At 46.6% G+C, this 19295-nt stretch overlaps 2 protein-coding genes across 2 annotated transcripts; both read right to left on the reverse strand.

Annotated features, from left to right (window-relative positions):
* Positions 1-225: 225 nt before the first annotated feature.
* On the reverse strand, positions 226-13277 carry LOC137885944 (solute carrier family 12 member 6; the record flags this gene model as incomplete). Its single annotated transcript, XM_068728302.1, is given in 24 exon segments — positions 226-349; positions 456-574; positions 724-898; positions 1047-1104; positions 1304-1378; positions 1381-1401; positions 1594-1758; positions 1852-1873; positions 1875-2038; positions 2149-2267; positions 2359-2375; positions 2377-2498; positions 2501-2575; positions 2578-2599; positions 2697-2719; positions 2722-2826; positions 5225-5279; positions 5364-5372; positions 5374-5494; positions 5496-5509; positions 7047-7175; positions 7334-7428; positions 10223-10883; positions 13146-13277. Coding segments are annotated over 23 exon segments (2028 nt in total), but the record flags the coding sequence as incomplete, so codon positions are not given.
* A 793-nt stretch (positions 13278-14070) lies between these two features.
* On the reverse strand, positions 14071-15524 carry nop10 (NOP10 ribonucleoprotein homolog (yeast)). The gene is made up of 2 exons (XM_068728242.1): positions 15342-15524; positions 14071-14474 (listed from the first exon to the last, which is right to left on the reverse strand). Exons 1-2 carry the CDS (start codon positions 15393-15395, stop codon positions 14334-14336), a joined length of 195 nt encoding a protein of 64 aa, XP_068584343.1. The 5' UTR covers positions 15396-15524; the 3' UTR covers positions 14071-14333.
* Positions 15525-19295: the final 3771 nt, after the last annotated feature.

Raw genomic sequence — 19295 nt, forward strand, 5'->3', positions numbered from 1 at the left:
AAAAGAGAGAGAGAGAAAAGAGTGTGAGAGAGAGAAAGAGAGTAAAAGAGTGTGTGAGAGAGAGTGAAAGAGAGAGAGTGTGAGAGAGAGAGAGAGTGAAAGAGAGAGAGAGACAGAGTAAAAGATAGAGAGAAAGAGTAAAAGAAAGAGAGTCAAAGCGAGAGAGTGTGAGAGAGAGAAAAATAGAGTAAAAGAGAGAAAAAGAGAGTAAAAGAGAGAGAGAGAAAGAAAAAGAAAGAGAGAGTCGTACCAGTGGTAATAGGAGAAGCGTGGCCTCCAGTTGGGCGTCCTCAGGAGAGTCTGGAGGCCACAGGCCAGGTTCACAAACAGATAACACATCAGGAAGAACCTAAACAAAGAACACATAATGAACCCAAGCCCCCTCAGGGAGAAAGACACACGTTCCAATAACTGCCACACACACACACACACACACACACACCCCTGTGTCTCACATTGTAAGGATGGGAGCCACCAGGTCCAGAGAGGCGATGAGGATCCCCAGCTCAGCTATCAGGGCCGTCAGCAGCAGGGCCCAGGTGGGCTCTCCGTTAGCCTTCCCATGGCCAAACACCTGGAAGAAACACACACAGAGAAGCAGAAAGAGTGAAACTATATACACACACACACACACACACACACACACACACACACACACACACACACACACACACACACACACACACACACACACACACAGGTTTTAAGTTTTGCAGCTCTAACCCGGAGGAAGGGGATGATGTTGTCCTTGGCGATGGCCTGCAGGAGTCGGGGAGCGCCGGTCAGCGACTGGAGGCCCGCGCCACACGTGGAGAAGAACGAGCCGATCACGATGACCCAGGGAGTCGGCCAGGCCAGAGTCCCCACCACCAGGTTCCCGTTGACGGAGTCTCCAAACCTGCCGGAGGCAAAGGCAGACACATATTTAAAGAATCTCGGATATATATATATATATATATATATATATATATATATATATATATATATATATATATATATATATATATATATATATATATATATGAATGCAGAGCGGATGTACTGACTTGTCTCTGAGGACCACCCCGTCGATGCAGGCTCCGAACAAGAGAACGCTGGTCAGGTCTGGACGCACAGCACTCAGGAAAAAGAGACACTCAACCAGCGGAATCAAACGCATCCTACGATAAGTGCCTTTTAGACGAAACGGAGCCGTTATGAAACGAGCAATTCATTAGGCTAAAGTCACCGGGCACCGAGACAAAAGGACATTCTGAACCCACAAGGGGGAGAAGAAATGCGTGGGTATAACGTGAAAGGATACAGACGATGGAGGTGGTGAGGATGGCGAGAATGGTCCCGATGGGGATGGAGCGCTGGGCGTCTTTCAGATCCCCGACCGGTTGGAACCAGCCATGATTCCTGAGGACGAGAAGATCAGCTCAATTAAGAGTTGAGAGGCTGTGTGAAGCTCAAGAAGAAGTTCTATTGTACGGAGCGAGGACAGAAAAAAAAAAATCCAAAGAATACACACCTGACGGAACAAGAATCAATATCACACCTACAGCAGGATGTGTACACAGATGTTCCTGTGAAGAAAGAGTCAGCCTGTACCTGTGACAGAGGGGAAGAAGATGCCCACCAGCAGCGTGAAGGAGGTGGTGATGTCGGCGAACACGTAGGGCTGGTGGGTGGAGGCCGGGCGAGCGTCGGGGGCGGAGCCGAGGGAGCCCTTCTCCACCACGTCCCCTCTGCTGAGGTAGGAGCTCCACAGGTTCTCTACGAGGGACCAGATTAGCGTCGTTAGTGACGTGATGGGACTTATTGCTCCGTAGTCACCAGGGGGGCTGATTCTCTCCCCCCCTCCCACACCTGAAATGATCCCGCTGGCCAGGACCGGGGATCCCTTCGATCTGGGAGAAGTTGTTGGAGAGGAAGTAGTCGTCGCAGGAGGCGTTGATCTCTGGTCCTTGGCAAAACTGCTTCCAGAGATACGTGGTCTTCTCCGGCAGAGGGGGGTCCAGGCTGGGGTCAAACGTCGGGACCGCGGTGCTGTTTTCTAAAAAAAAAAAAAAAGAGGAAACACAGTGACCTGAACCAGTGTGTGTGTGTGTGTGTGTGTGCGATTACTCTCCTGCTTCCTGTGATTTCCTTATTGATGGTACCCACCATTAAACATGGTGAAGTTGTTGACCTCCTCCTCTTTAATCTGCAGCGGGAGGGTTTTGGAGCATTGGTCTTCGCCGACTTCGTGTCCGCTGATCGTTCTGTTTCCCAGCATGCACACGCTGCGGACGGTAGCCCATCGGGTCAGTCCAAAAAAAACCCAAACTAAAACACTCGCAGAGATAAACGGATCCGCCTTTCGTCAACACTTACGGGAACTGCGGCGGTTTTGAAGGCGGAGACCAGCGCGCCGATGTAGATGGAGACGATGGAGACAATGACGCAGGCCAGGAAGATGGACGCCAGTTTGTTGACGTACTTCACGCCCACGAAGACCAGCAGGGACATCAGAGGAGGCAGATGGAGCCGTAGACACGCATGTTGTTCAACATGGCCGCCCCTTCGCCTTCGGGGTGCTTGGACTCAAAATGGCCGCCTTAGGTGCGATGTACATCTGGGGGAGGGAGAGGAGAGACGAAGGAAAGACTTTATTTGATCTCAACAAAGAGGAGGAAGATCGAAACGATGATGAAGGCAAAATAAAAACCCACCAGAAGGATCTCGATGGCTCCAGGATGTACATGGCTCCAGCGAAGGTGGTGCCCAGGTAGAAGCACAGGCCCACCGCCCCCCCAAACTCTGGACCCAGAGAGCGACTGATCATGAAGTAGGCGCCTCCCGCTGGAGGAGGGAGAGGAGGAGGAAGAAGAGGAGGAAGAAGAGGAAGAAGAGAGAGAGAGAGAGAGAGAGGGGCAGGTTGTACATCAGGGTTGAAAGAAGAGGAAATGTGTAGAGAGAGAGAGAGAAAGAGGACGCAGGGTGGGAGAAGAGGAGATGGACATAAAGAGAGAGAGAGAGGGATGGATGTTAGTACCATTATGATGTTAGGAGGTAACGAGAGAGGGGGAGAGAGAGAGAGAGAGAGGAGAGAGGAGGAGAGAGAGAGAGAGAGAGAGACAGAGAGAGAGAGAGACAGAGAGAGAGAGAGCGAGAGAGAGACAGACAGACAGAGACAGAGAGAGAGAGACAGAGACAGAGAGACACAGAGAGAGAGACACAGACAGAGAGAGACACAGAGAGAGAGACAAGAGACACAGAGAGAGAGAGCGAGAGAGACACAGACAGAGAGACACAGAGACAGAGAGAGAGAGACAGACAGACAGAGAGCGAGAGAGAGACAGACAGACAGAGAGAGACAGAGACACAGAGAGAGAGAGAGAGAGAGAGAGAGAGAGAGAGAGACACAGACAGAGAGACACAGAGAGAGAGACAGACAGACAGAGAGAGAGAGAGAGAGAGAGAGAGAGAGAGAGAGAGAGAGAGACACAGACAGAGAGACACAGAGACACAGAGAGAGAGACAGACAGACAGAGAGAGAGAGAGAACAGCTGATGAGAGGAAGTCATCCTATGCTTGGAGGAATAAGCATAACGTTCTACACGACACATCGGAGTAAGAAGAGAGAGCAGATCTTTGGTCACATTGTATCTGCAGATTACTTTGTTTTTGGCTCACTTGAAGTACAAGTACTGCGTCTGTAGTAAACGCTGGATTGACTTCAGGGCATCAGATCACGGTACTTAGAAACCGACTCAAAGACGGATCGGAGTTTAATAAATACACAAAACTAGTTTTCATTCACTGTATTCAGGCATAAATATATTCAACATTTTAGTACTTTTTATATTCAAGTTTAATGCTTTTTAAAACCTCGACAGAGAAACTTTAATACTGTTGGCAGAGTAAAGCTGAACATGAGGGCTGAGCTTCATGTGTGAAGTTTACTCTACAATACTAGTGGGGACATTTCTCTGCTGCTTGTTTTGCTTCATTCAGTAGAGAGTTACGTATCCATTAAAGAAATATCAAGCTAAAACTCATCCAGGTCTTTGCCTTTTTAATTCTGTTTCTACTGAAGATGATCAACGGTTTCTCTGATGCTTGTTCAAACAGTGGAGAGACGTCGGCTGTAATCCAGACGTCAAGACTAGCGTAGAAATATGTTGAATAGAACCCGAATGGACTCCAAGTGAGCTCAACAAAACAGTCTGCTGATACAATTTGGGGGGGGGGGGGGGGGGCTACAAGTGAGAGAAACTACAAATCCACTACAGCGTTTGGTTTCCCAACTGCAACTCAGCCTCCAACAGAAGAGGTGAACGTTAGACAGACGACGAGTTAACAGAGAGCGGATGATGAGAGGCTGTCCAGGTGAGTCCAGGTAACAAACATCAGGGTTGGATTAACTCTCTATGTTACCGAGATGTCGCACTGCTTTTGACATTCGGGATATTCGCCTGGAGGTCAATTTAAAATGTGTGTGTGTGTGTGTGTGTGTGTGTGTGTGTGTGTGTGTGTGTGTGCAGACAGACAGGGAAGAGGTGGACAGAGGGAGAGACGGGACAAACAGAAGTAACACTCATTAGAACAAACAGGATCATCACAGGAAGAGGAAAAAGCTGGAAACTTCTCAATGAACATCCGGCCCTGTGAAGCCCACAGCAGTTTGAAACAGCTGACCGTTACATGTCACTCTCTGCGGGCTCGGTTTACACTGACAACATAGAAGAAGTCCTGCACCACCACAGCTAGAAGTGGACAGAACTCAAACGCGTCCTCTGAGCAGTTAAACACAGTCAGAAGACCACAATGTCCACAAATGTTAAACTATTTACAATCCCGCCTGTCTCTGTGTTGTTCAGTCAAAGTCTAACAGGATCTGGTTTCTGCAAATATTTGGAGTAAAAGGTCAAATGAGACACGAAGAATAAAAGTGCATTTGATGAAAAATCTGGATTTTAAGCTTCGATTTGGTTGCTTTTCCTGACGGAAGCCTTTGACACACATGATGTGTTCAGGGACCGTTGAAATAATTGAGAATCTGTCAATAAAGTCCGTTTTCGTCTGATAAACGGTGCATTTTTGCAGATTTCTTAACGAAAACATATTTTTCCGGGGGTTCAGAGGTCACTTTGCTGATTGAAGTCCATAAATACGGTCCGTTGCGAGACTCTAAGAGATTACACCGAAGACATGTCGGTAAAGAGCGGAAGGGGAGGAGTCAAAGACCGAGGAATACCTGGAACGACTCCGTTAGTGGCGATCGCGCTCATCGATATGGCGGTCAACAGCGTCTGCAGAGAGACGGTAAGACACAGACCTTCAGAGTGTTTCGTCATGGTTTGTCTCATGGTGCACGGTGGACATTGAACACTCACACAGCAGCAGACAGATGAAGACGATGCAGAGGCTCTGCAGCACACCGGCGCTCCCCACCACCCAGGTCAACCGCAGGAACAGGATGACGCCGAAGATGTTCTGCAGGCAAGGCAGGTACACGCCATGAACGTCCCATCTGAGGAGACTAGCAGAGGGACGGGACAACAGACGACGCTCTGTTGAGTATTATAAATCAATAGATTATAAACATCGCACTCATATTAATATAGGCGTTCGTTTCTTTCTTCTTCTTCTTCCTCCAGGTAAACGGAGTCCCGTCTCACCCACATATTTATTAAAATGAAGTTTGCATTTGTACTAAATTAATGAATGAATAAAGTTTTTTTTATGCACCATTTATCTGCAACAAACTCACAGAAGGCTTTTCTGATTGCCACTGACTTTTATTTATTGTCATGATTATTATCTTATTATTATGTTTATTTATTATTATTTTATTTATTATCATTATTATCTCTATTTATTGTGTATTTATTATTAACACATTTATTATTATGTTATTTATTATCATTAACTTATTTATTATTATCTATATTTATTATTATCTGTATTTATTGTGTATTTATTATTATCTTATTTATTATTATCTTATTTATTATCTTATTTATTATTATCTATATTTATTATTATCTGTATTTATTGTGTATTTATTATTATTATCTTATTTATTATTATTATTATCATCTTATTTATTATTATTATTATTATTATTATTATCTTATTCTACTTTATAGTAGCTCTTTGTATTTAACAATGGGGGGGGGGGGGGGGGGCAACAGCAGTAAGACGATCACACGACGGACGACGACCTAAAGCTTTATATCATAACAGGTACACTGATCTAAGCCATGTAACCGTTGATCTACACTGATCTAAGCCATGGAACCGTTGATCTACACTGATCTAAGCCATGGAACCGTTGATCTACACTGATCTAAACCATGGAACCGTTGATCTACACTGATCTAAACCATGGAACCGTTGATCTACACTGATCTAAGCCATGTAACCGTTGATCTACACTGATCTAAGCCATGTAACCGTTGATCTACACTGATCAATGCCACGTAACCGTTGATCTACACTGATCTAAGCCACGGAACCGTTGATCTACACTGATCTAAACAACGTAACCGTTGATCTACACTGATCTAAACCACGTAACCGTTGATCTACACTGATCTAAGCCACGTAACCGTTGATCTACACTGATCTAAACCACGTAACCGTTGATCTACACTGATCTAAGCCACGTAACCGTTGATCTACACTGATCTAAGCCACGTAACCGTTGATCTACACTGATCTAAGCCACGTAACCGTTGATCTACACTGATCTAAGCACGTAACCGTTGATCTACACTGATCTAAACCACGGAACCGTTGATCTACACTGATCTAAACCATATAAACGTTGATCATTGGACCCATAATCCTCCTCTTGGTTGTGAAAGCATTGTGCAGCATGACAAAGTACACCTTGGATCACATACCTCCGTTTGTTTTATGCTTTATTATTGCGCCTTTATATTTCTACTGCCCAACAAAAAGCCTATGATCCGTTTTAAAGGGATAGTGCAGATATTTGAGGCTGGGGCTGTATGAGGACGAGTGCCTCACATCCAAAGAGATCAGAACCTGTAACCCTTCAGACGCTCTACCTTGCTGGCCTTCTTCTTCTCTCCGATGCTCTCGGCCTCCTCGTGCTCCTTGGCCCCCTGCGTCAGGTTGGTGTAGTTGGCCAGACGGTTGAGCAGAGACGACACCTTCGGCCGGGTGTCCATCTCCTCCTGGGACGGGGGGAAAGAGGAGAGGAGAGGAGAGGTGGACGTGAAGGGAGAGGAGACGAGGACGGAGGAATAGAAGCCACTGTGGAGGCTCTGCTTTAATCCACGTCCGGCGTGACGACGTCTGTTCTGCAACCAAACGAGATGAGAACTCGCTTTACCTCAAACAAGGCCAGGTTCCTGTCGTAGAAGTCGTCGTCGTCCCCCCCGTGAGTGTTGTTGATGTAGACGCTGGAGATCTTTGAGTTTCCATCACCTGGACACAAGGAGAGAGGGAAGCTTTGAGTGACAACACTTCAGGGACCACCACCAAAAAAACAGGGACTTCAGGACGACGACAGGTGTCGCATCCACTCAAATTATGTCGAAATAACCAGCAGGGTTCATACATTTATTCACCATTTGTACAAAAACGTTCACGACTTCAAACCAGATGTGATGACCCGACATTCTGGGATTTCTGTTTACATGAAAAGTGCGATAGCCGTTAATTGATCAATTGATTAATTGATCAATTGATTAATTGATCAATTGATTAATTGATCCGATTCGTCAATAATCAAAATAGCCGTCTGAAGCAAAGCCCGTTTCAAAGTTCATATGGTCATCTGACGGAATGTTTCTCTCTCTCTCTCTCACACACACACACACACACACACACACACACACACACACACACACACACACAGAGGTTCCGCCTCAGTCAGCACAGACGACTGCATCATCAGCAGCACCTGAGTCAGCAGCATCACTTCCCTCGCCGGCTCCGCCGCAGTCACGCTAACGTCGGCGGGGCGGGGGGGGCCGTACGTACGCGGCGTCACGCTCGGACGGCGACGCGTGCCGCTGGAGCCCGGGTCAGTTCGTTACAGAAATATACACGTGAAAAAGGAAGGTCGACGTCACAAACAGATGTGCCAATTGATTCCACTGAGAAAGAGGGAAAAACAAAAGCAGTCGCAGGATTTTCCCGTGTCTCGGTTACACGCCGAGAGAAAGTTAAACACGTCAAAGGCTTGTTTAATTAAACGGCATTTGGCTGGTGGGCGGCGACTTCCCCTCCTGTTCACGGCGCTTCATTTGGCCAAAGATAGCGAGTGTGAAACCGACTCCACACCAGCGAAACGCACTCGTCTGTTAGTATTCATGCAGGCAGCAGAAGACCAACCAACGAGCTATTTGGGCTTCTTTTTTTTTCTGCTGATCATTAACAGCATATTTAACCCTCGTTGTATCAATTATCTACTAAAAGAATAAAAGGCATTCTGGGTAAATACAGACGCTCACGCTGGTGCGATCCGGTCCTGTGTTGTCCGACAAGTGACCTGTCGATCAGGACGGACGGCATTTTGGGAGCGCTGTGACTGAAAACACAGACGTCCTGAGGATCACAACGAGACTTCATACGACCTGAAGCACTCTGAACACAGCTTCTTAAACCTGAATGATATCCGTTAATTAAGAACCTCATTAACAGACGTGATTGATAAAGAAAGTAAGAATTTGTTGCAGTCCTAATTTTATTAAAAAAAAAAAAAAAAAGTTCCACATTCACCTTTGAGTCACTGGAGCAGAAAAAAACAAACACACACGCTTTAAACAGGGGAACGCAGCTGTCTGTGTGTGTGTGTGTGTGTGTGTGTGTGTGTGTGTGTGTGTGTGTGTGTGTGTGTGTGCGCGCGCTCAGTGAAGCAGAAAGCCACAGCAACCAGATGTGGACCGCCTGCTGTAACCGCATCAAATTCGACTTCAATGGTGTCAAAAAATAAATAAATAAATAAATAACTAATAATTTAAAAAAAAACCTCAAGGATCACAGAGCATCTGACCTTTCCTGAAAATAACTCTCTCCACTCCTCCTGCCTCCTTTCCTCCTTCATCTCCTTCCCTTCTCCCTACAAACAGCCGCAGCATCGCGGTACGTCTCGCTCAACCGGCTCCATGTCTATTTCTGGGGGGGGGGGGGGGGGGGGGGGGGGGGGGGGGTAGAGGGGGGGGCGGGGCTGAGAGCAGCAGTGAAACCTACACCGTGTCCTACTAGCGTCCTCCTAGTGTCCTCGGCGTCCACTGAGCCGCACGAAGACCAACCGCTGCTTGTTTGTCCGCGCAGCCCTGAAGTCGAGCTCTTCAAATGAAGAGCTTCGTGACCCAGAGAGCCGCACAGAACGTCCTTTTAGCGTCCACTCTCAGTGACAGTTTGGACACGGAGCCGTCAGTGCGTTGTGTTGAATCAGCTTCCCTCGACCACCTTCACGCAGCCAATAGAGCGCAATAAAGACATGAGAACACCAGCGAGGCAGCGTGTCCTCTGCGCTGCGTCCCGGCTGATTTTAGAAGAGGACGCGTGTGGGAGTTAGAACTGTAGCTGATGAATGACACTGTGTGTGTGTGTGAAAAATATGTTTACACATGAAGACAAGCAGCTACTGAAGGCAACAAGAGGCTAATGTCTGAAACCTGAGGGGAAAAACACAGAAATCCAAAAGAGGCCGTCTGTGAACGCAGTGAGCTGCTCCCACTGCGGCTCCATCAAAGGAGGCGTGTCCATGTAGCAATTAGCCGCTTCTATTTGGAAACATGTACAGACATCCGTCACCGGATAACTGCCATACTTGAGAACTACACAATAAGAGCGAGTGGACGTCTGTGCCAAAAAAAAAAAAAGTTCCAGAGAACGGACCCGGACCTACGGACGACCCCGAAACGGGACTTATAGGATCTTAAAACAAATCCCAACGATATGATCATGTTGCTGGGGTTTTTTTTGGGGGGGGGGGGGGGGCATTGTGCAACTGCCATTGAATTGTGGGATTAGATTCAACAGAGTCACGGGTTGGTATGCGGGCGAGGTGTGTGTGTGCGTGTGTGTGTGTGTGTGTGTGTGTGTGATCCTCCTTACATTCATCACTTCACTCAGTCACCCAGAAAAAGGCGGGAACACACGCCTTAAGAGGCCAATTTTGAATGAAAACATGTCAGATCTTGTCCCTTGAATGTCTACGTGGACGTGTGTGTGTGTGTGTGTGTGTGTGTGCGTGTGCGTGCGTCACCTTGGTCCGCGTTGCTGTGGTCCGGCGTCTCGGCCCCCCCCGCCGTGGCCTCGCTGAGCGGGTCGCTCCGGTTGACGCTCTCCCTGGAGCCGAAGCGCACGCGGGCGCCGGAGCGCGAGCTGATGTCGGGCGACGTGTCGGACAGCCCCGGGAGGTCCTCCGCCTTGGTGGGCGTCACCGTGAAGCGCACCGACGCCATGGCAAATTTGTTTTTCTGTGTGTGTGTGTGTGTGTGTGTGTGTGTGTGTGTGTGTGTGTGTGTGTGGTAAGGGGGGGGGAGGAAAGGGAGGTGTGTTGTGCGGGTGACGGAGCAGCTGGCGGAGCTGAGCTAGGCTATCTCCCAGGTGGTGCTGAGGTATCGGCGGCCTCTACAATTCCTCCTCCTGCAGCTGCGGTTCTCCATCGAAGCGAAGCGGTCGGCTGCCAGCAGGCATGTGAAGGAGGAGATCGGCAAACGGGCCTCTCTCTGGTCCCACGAGAGTCTCTCTGGTCCCACGAGAGTCTCTCTGGTCCCGGTCGAAATGTAGACGCAGAGGTACAAACTCCTCACTACCTTCACTTAAAGTAGGGCGTCTGCTCTTTGAACGCCGTCTTTGCTTCCTGCGCTACGTCTCGGATGAGGACTCTGGATGAGGACTCTGGATCTAATGGATCTCTGGGTCTAATGTCGGCACCCATCGGTGGTCACAACCAGGGTGGGGGGGGGGGGAGAAGTGAGAAAAGAGAGAAATACAAAGCAGAAATTAGTTGACAAAGCGAAAAATAAAATGTTCCTAAATGTACGTTAAAAATGTAAGTAGGCGTCATGTTTGGTGTCTCTACAACACGTCGCCTGCAATTGCAGATTTTTCACCAAAGTCGCGTGAGATCTCGCCGCGTTTGTGACAGAACACGCGTTTAAAAATGCTTCCTCGGCAGCGCCGTGAAACAAATTCATTCCCAGAAGAGAAGAAAAGCACTGCAGGTCACGTCAAGTCCACCTGTCAAAAAGAAACAGGCTTAAACATGCCTACAACAACAACAAAAAAACAACCGTTTCCATAAAGAGATCCGGGATGTCCTTAAACGGGACGTTTGTGGTAAATGAACAGAGCTAAACTAACTCTGAGGAATCTTTGACAGGTATGGAGGAGGAGGAGGAGGAGGAGGAGGAAGAGGCGACAGGTGGATGAGGCTGAACTGTTGTCTTAAGCTCGGTTCATAATTTAATTATTAAAGGGAGAGCGGTTCCAACCGGTTGCGCCAGTAGCTGCTGGCTGCTTCCTCTCACTCTGCATGCAGAGGCACAGCAGCACACTGTCTACAGCCGCCTCTCCCCCTCTGTCCACATCCAGAGATGGACCAGAGGGGGGGGGGGGGGGGGGGGGGATAAAGAGATACTCGTTCAGCTGGTTCAACTAAAAACTTCCAGCATCTAGCGGCCTATCCCAGCATGCATTGTGCCAAAAAAAAAAAAGGAAGGCTGGGAAACCCCCCCCCCCCCTCCCCCCCAGAGAGGGTTATTAGTCTAGACAAACACGTTCACACCTCTGGGCAATCAGGCCTCCCCCCATGCGACTCTATGGGCCGAGCAAAGGAGACGAGAGAGAGAGAGAGAGAGAGAGAGAGAGAGAGAGAGAGAGAGAGAGAGAGAGAGAGAGAGAGGAGTTTTTAGGTTTACTGCAGACATTTGTTCCCCTGTCATTATAGTGTTATTACAACAGATGTGGTTACACGTTACGGTTCCTCTTTTTCCATCCACAGCTGGTCTGAGCAGGAATATTAAAAGGGTGAGAACATTTTGTTCTGCTTTCTGGCAATCCACCTCTCCAGATAACGACATGCGGTGTACTTTAAATTCAGATTCCTGTAGGCTGTTATCCATGTTTAATGAGCAGCACATGGCTGTCATTCAACATTGAGTTAAACCCAATCTTCAGCATTAGTTACAAAACCAGTATTTAGTGTACTTGAATACAATTTAGAGGTACTTGTACATGTTTTGCCACGTACTACTTCTGCTCCACTACAATTCAGAGGGAGGTATTACACTAAAACAGCTGTAGTTACTTTATATATTATAATATAATTGTAATGATTTGTGATAAACTTACAAAATACAATGCGCATTAATTTAAAAGTACTGCATCAAAACAACAGGACTACTCCCCCAAAATACGGTCGCAAGGTTTAAGAATAACATAGAATAAAAGGGGGTATAATAAGGAGATAAGTGTAATCCTGCTTCCTTACCTAGCAGTCCCTGTCCACGCGCGTTAATGCGGCTGCATTAATCAAAACGTATTTAGCCACAAACACGCCTTTATTAATGAGGATCAACATCCTCTAATTAGTCAACTTAATGAAAGCCCGGTTGATGGTGATCCTCACGTGCCACTGTAAGCCAATTAAGCGAGCTATAATAATTCTGGCTTGAACCAGTTCAGTGACCACTTCCCGATATTATTAATACGGACAGAGAGAGCGCGAGGCGTTTATACTCTTTTATAAAAAGGAGAAATCATGCAGATGTTTCGGCTCGAGCTGGGAATGCGGCATCCGACTGGAAAGCTGCGGTTCAGTCAACAACAAAAAATGCAACCGAAACCGGCTAAATTGAGAAAGGCGCGCAGTTGAATTAGCCTGGTACTGACAAAGTTGTGTTTTTTTTTTGTTTTGTTTAAATTACCCGTCATGCAATGAAGAGCGTCAGGCACCGGGCCATCGCTTGAGGAGGCTATACCCGGGGCTTGTGTGTCGGGTGAGCTGGTCGCGTGAGCTGGTCGCTTCGCTTCAGTCGGTCCAAGCTAGCCGAAGCTAACGTTAGCTAGAGGCTAGCCATGCCGCTGAATAAAACTCCGCGGTCCATCAAGCTATTTTTCACTGACAGCGACAAAAACGCTCACTGAAAATCTCGACACGTTAGTCACATGAAAGCACGTACCTGGCTCAAGTTTCCCGTAAAGAAAGGCTTCCACCATATGGCTGTGTTTCAGTTACATCTGGGAAGATTTTGGCTCCTCTCCCAGGTTTTATCGGCACTTTTTATTTTTTTGTGTCTAACAAAAAAAAAACACAACATGCAAAGCGCGCCTGGCTGGTCCTACTTCGCTTGCCGTAGTTCCCACAGCTTGCGCATGCGTGGCGACGAAAAAGCGGCTGTGCGCTAACCGGGAAGTGTAGTCTATAAATGATGACAAATACAAGGCTCAGTAGCGCTGTTTAGCAATGTTTTTCAATGTTACATGCTTCAAATGTATCACTTACATCTTTAAATACATATTAATCATTATAACAGTGACAGAAATATCAGTGTGTGTATAAATATGTAGTTAAAGTAGATTGATAGTATAAAATAGGGAGTGTCACAACTGGTAACCATTATTTAGTGTACTTGAACACAATTTTGAGGTACTTTAGTATTTCCATGTTATGCTACGTAAATGATTTGCGCACTTCTTCTATCACCGAGTGTCTCATCAACCAAACCAAGTGAATGTGTACATGTACTATTGAAAGTGTATTGTGTAAGTGTGCCTTTCAGTAGCAGCACTGGTTCATATTATAGGATCAGGAGAATGTATTCATTGTTTTAAAGCTCTAGCTGCAGATTACCTTTTGGATGTGAGGTACATTAGTAGTTTAATTCAGGAAGGGGCGGGTCTACTTTATGGGAAAGTGTTAGCTTATACATCTGTTTTGTAGTAACAGATGTTTAACCTTCAAGTGCAATAAGGAGACTAAAATTCCATTAATTGAGCCCTCCTGCTTTGTATCGAAGCATCTGCATTTGTAATGTTTCTCCACTAATCTATTTAATCTATTTATCACGTCTGGACTTTAAACACACACACACAGAGACGACCGACTGCAAACCATCAACCAAACATTTATTCCATATGAAAACAAAAATTATGACATCATCCTTAAATGAATGTCAACAAAGTACGGTACACGAAAAGAAGATCCTTGACATCACTGATATCCAACACAATGAAACATCTCAAGAACAAATCCCGGCCGCACGTTCACGAGTCCTGATCCTGAATGTGTTTTTATTTTGCTCTACAGTCCCATCTCCTCCTCCGCCTCTCGGTCCGATCCTCCGCCTCTCGGTCCGATCCTCCGCCTCTCACAGAATGGGCCTGGGCTGCTGGGTGAGCAGGAGGCCGAAGCGTTTCTTCACCGTCACGCGGTGTCGGGAGAACTTGTCGTCCGGGGAGAAGCGAGCCGGGTGGGCCGAGCTGGTGGGCTGCCCGACGGGACAAATCTTCTGTTGGGGACAAAGACGAGAGAAAGACGATTAAATAAATGCAACGATAGAGAGACACATCTGACTGGATCAACTCTTTGTCCTGTTAAATTAGGACATTTTAAAACTAGCAATGAATGAATGTCTTAGGGCTGCAACTACCCTTCATTACCATTTAATGTATCGATCATTTTCTTGATTAACTGATTAATGCCTGTCACTAATTCACAATTGATCCCTTCAAGTTACTTGTTTTGGCCCAAAACCAAAAGATATTTGATTTTAAACTAAATTTAAAAAAGCAGCTGGGAACAGAGAATGCTTGGTATTTTTTACTTAAATACTTTCTGCAGATTAATTCATGGCAATCGACATATCTCTTGTTCCGTAATAACTACAGTAATAACTTTTTCTGCATTTCATAAGCACAGCTGTCTTTAGCAGAGCCACTATGGAGAGTTAAATCAAACGTCAAGCTTAGATATTGAACACACTTATTATGTTACATGATGTTTATCGTAAAATAAATGTGTTTATGAATATTTTCTCTCGGATAACCTTTGTGTTTAATGAAGAACAAATTAACAGTTTTTGTGAATTTAGCAAAGGTGGTCTTTATTTCAGCCTCGACAGATTACTTGTGATTAATAGTTAGATATGCAAAACAATTACAGTTGTGGCTTGATTACATTACTTAAGTCACTTTTAATTGCAGACCATAGTAATCTTTACTTTTTACTAAATACAGTAAAAGGAAGGCGCACGTCACGTGTCAGGAGCTTTACATTTAAAATAACCTTGTAGTAAAATGAAGTTGTTTTTACTAAATAAGGAGAACGTATTTAAACAGAATACATTTAGACACGAAGCATGTAAACACAACGTCACCTTCAGAGTGTACACTCTGTCTCCGCTCTCGTTTTCGTAAAACTGCAGGAACATCTCGACGACAGCGTGTTTCTAAAGCTTCAAAGTATATCAAACAAGCTGTATTATATCGAGAAAAACACTCAAAATGTGCAGGTAACACGTTTCTTCTTCTCTTCTGGATTCCACGTGCGGCGGATAGCAGAGCGGATATCCGGTTTAGAATACGGAGCGCTAGGCATCCTGGGAAATGGGGTTTCATAATACAGTTCGTCATAAAATACCTTGTAACACTTCCCAAAAGGCACATTTTTAAGATGTATTATATACATGTGTGTTATGAGGAATAAAAACATAATTGTGTGAAATGCAATATGTTTGTTTTCATGTTTCTCTGCACAGAACCTTCTGTCAAAAGAAAACAAATGAACCTGAATCCAGTTTATTTTTAAAACACACTGCAGACTAAGACTAATCATCTCTCACGTGAAAGGTAGGCACAATGATTATGGTTAATGTTTGACTTACAGTTTGTATTATTTGCCACTGAAGGTTAAAGCTACGGTTTAGGGCTTTTCACTTTAAATTAAGCTAAACTTCGATTTAACATTGAAGGTTTAATCCAATAATTAAATTATATTATTAAAAGAATCAGTTGGCATTTTGAACTTAAGGAGGTAAAAGTTGCAGTTGGCTGAAGGTTTATGCAGCACACATGTATGGCTGTTTAAATGGCCTTTAAGTCACCTCTATAGTTTCTGTATATTCTACACCATTCATTTCAGTGACAGTCAATACAAGATGGACCCAGAGATCATCCTCAAGGACAGAGAAGAGCCCGATTGCCCTCAGTCAGGATCCCTGTCCTCGTCTTCACAAGAGGAGCTGGACCCCCATAAACGACCAGAACCCTTCGTCCAGATCCACGACCTCATCACCCGAATTGAACCGCTTCGTCTGTCGGAACCTCACCCGTCTTGGACACAAATGGAGTCAAACCAGCAGCGTGTGCGGCATCTGATCCCGAGCTTGATGGGCCCCTTCCTGCCCCGAGCTCTGGACCGTCCCCCTTTCCTAAACGTCCTGCCCGGGGTTTGTCCCCCGTCGCTCAACCTCCAGACTTCACCCCGAGGCGCCGGGTCCCAGCCCGGATTGGCCCCGCTCTTTCCAGAGCGCGTGCTCGCCCCCTGCTGTCCACACGACTCCTGCTGGCCGAACGTGGGCCCCGTCGCCAACGCGCCAATCTCAAACTTTGACTTCGGCCACCACGCGTTGGTCCCTTACAGCAGCCCGCCAGACTTCTGCTGCGGCCTCTGTTCGCCTCCTCCCTCTTGGCTCCTCGTGCCGGAGGTTCGTCCCAGGTGGTGCATGTGTCAGCGGGCGGCGCACGGCCATCAGCCCCGCGGCCAAGAACCGTAAGGGACGCGTACAGCAGATAAGTAACACATTAACACCGCGATTACTGTATCTGACTCCACGATTTTTGGGGCCCCAGGTTCTCGGGAGGAACGGCTCGGCAGACGTCAGGGAGCGAGCAGCTTGAAGAGCAGGCCAACCCAGAAGGTAAGAGGGCAAGGATTTAGAGGAAAGGCCAAGGAGGTGACGTGAAATTCAGTTTTTAGTCATCAAATCCACCACTTTGGTTCAGACGGAAATATCTCAAGAACTATTTGATCGACTGCTCTGCCATTTTGTACGCAATGTTCATGGTCCCCAGAGGATGAATCCTTCCTCCTCTAGTGAAACCATGACGTGGTGTATGTAGCCTCTGGACAACTACACATGCAGGTCAACATTTATACGTATAATACACGTATAATACTTTGTTTTATGACCAAATATCTGCGAAACTGAAGACTCATTCCCATCAGCCTCGGGTGAAGCTTTCGTTTTGCGCCAATTTGTATCGTCAACATGCTACCTGCTAAAGGTCATCATCTCATCATTGTCATGTTAGCATGTTAGCATGGTGATGAAGACGAGGCTACCAAACTATCATATAACAGACTACTTCATATACTCATATATTACCAGCCTAATGTGTCTTTTTACCGCAGGAGTATTACTTTTACCATCGTACTTTCGCTGGAGTAAGATTGCGAATGCAGAAATCTGACTTGTAATGGAGTATTTTGACATTGTTGTATTAGTACTTTCACTACAACTAAACCAAAGTTCTTTCAGCGTCTTTCCACGCAGAAGAAGAGCAGAAGAAGAACGCACTCAAGGGATCAAAGCGCGAGGTTTCTGCCGGACCTCCTCACTCTCTGGACGAAGAACTCGCCTTTGACATGACGATCATGGACACCATATGTTGTGATGTAAAATCTACAAATATTACTTTTAGGAATATATTTGTGTTGGGGGTAACAATGATTTCATCTTTCACATCTGATATTAGATGTTCACGATTTAAATGTTTTGTCACGCCGAGGAGATGGCAAACGAGGGAGGCGAGGAGGAGACACTGGAGATAGGGAACGGCTCATTTCTGACGTATCTGAACGAACTGTGCAGCGATGAGGACTTTGTCAGCGAGGCAAGTGATCGATGGCATGAATGGAACATATAGACCGCTATGTGAACAGTAGTTGAATCATGTTGCATTATGGGAAATGTAGGATACAGAGGGCGTGGCTCATTCTGGAGAGTAAAAGTCGGGATATCTCGGCTTCCGCTGCTCCGGTTTTGATGATTCTTTTGCACATCTGTCCCCAACAAGCCCCCGAAATTTATAGAAGTGCAATACTAGATCTCTGTAGTGCCTCTTTAACTTCATCTCTTTCTCTCAGGTGGAGTCGATACTGAATACAGAGTACCTGGTCCTCGACCTTCTTTCAATGAGGGAACTTCTGCTGGGGGTAACATGACGACAAATAACAGTTTTGAGACTCACGATTCGTTACCGAGTGTTAGAAAGGCAAATATTCTAAAGTTTCAAGCATAGAATCCGGGTTCCAGGCTGGTTGATATGGAAAATGCTAGGAAAAGTTCTAATTATCTTAAAAAACAAATAAAATTATTTCTCCTCTTGCTCAACAGATTATGGATGTGGTCCAGGAGCAGTTAGCTAACCTGGATGCTGCCGACTCTGACAGCCTGACTCCCGTCAACGAAGAAACATCTACGGCAAATTCACGTGTCGGGGAAACGGCACCACTCCGAAACGCCCAAGCGCTCGTTTGGGATCCTCCAGGCTCACAGTTGGACACAAGTCCAAACCAGGATGGTTGGACCTGCTGTTATCACCTTCTAGAAGAACCAACCGATAACCTCGCCAATGCCACGTTTCCTCTCAACTACGATGGCTCCCTCTTCATGGACTACATTACTTCATCTCTGCAGCTCTACGCCAATATCTCCTCAGACACCGGTCCGACTTCGGTCTTGGAGGCAAGAGACAATGCGTTGGTAGAGACACCTGCAGCCACTAAGTCAGAAGAAGCCTTAATGTCCCTCTCAAACCACGGGAACACGCGGTCAGCTCAGGCGTCCCAAAAGCTTCATGAAGGACCTCTACCTGGAGATCCTCTTGCCTCCGAGACCCCCTCAACCTCAAGCGCTTCATGGCCCTACGAGGACCCTCGCAATGCTGCCGTCAAGCATCCTGCTCCCAGTTTCAGAGGCGATTTGTCAGCCGGCCCTCCGGCTCCGAGTGTCCCGGCTTTGAAGACACGTCCTCGCCCACCAGCTCTGATAAGGGAGCCTTCGGAACCATGTGGCCCTGAAGACATCACCTCAAACTCTTTCCCTGAAGGAATTCCCATGCCATCCAACGCAGACTCTGCGTCCTTTGAACTCAGGGCGGGACAGCGAGGTGAGACGGAGAGAAAAGAGGTCGGTAAAGCGGCGAGGCGGCGACGAGGAAGGCAGTTGTTTAAAAGAGAGGAGAGTCATTTTGAAAAGTGGAGCCGGGCATCAAAAACGGCTTCAAGTCCGACGAAAAGAAGCAGAAACAGGAGGGATAAAGAGGAG

This window comes from Cebidichthys violaceus, unplaced genomic scaffold (genome assembly GCF_023349555.1).
Source record: "Cebidichthys violaceus isolate CVI_PGR_0920_01 unplaced genomic scaffold, fCebVio1.0.p SCAF_41, whole genome shotgun sequence".
NCBI lineage: Eukaryota > Metazoa > Chordata > Actinopteri > Perciformes > Stichaeidae > Cebidichthys > Cebidichthys violaceus.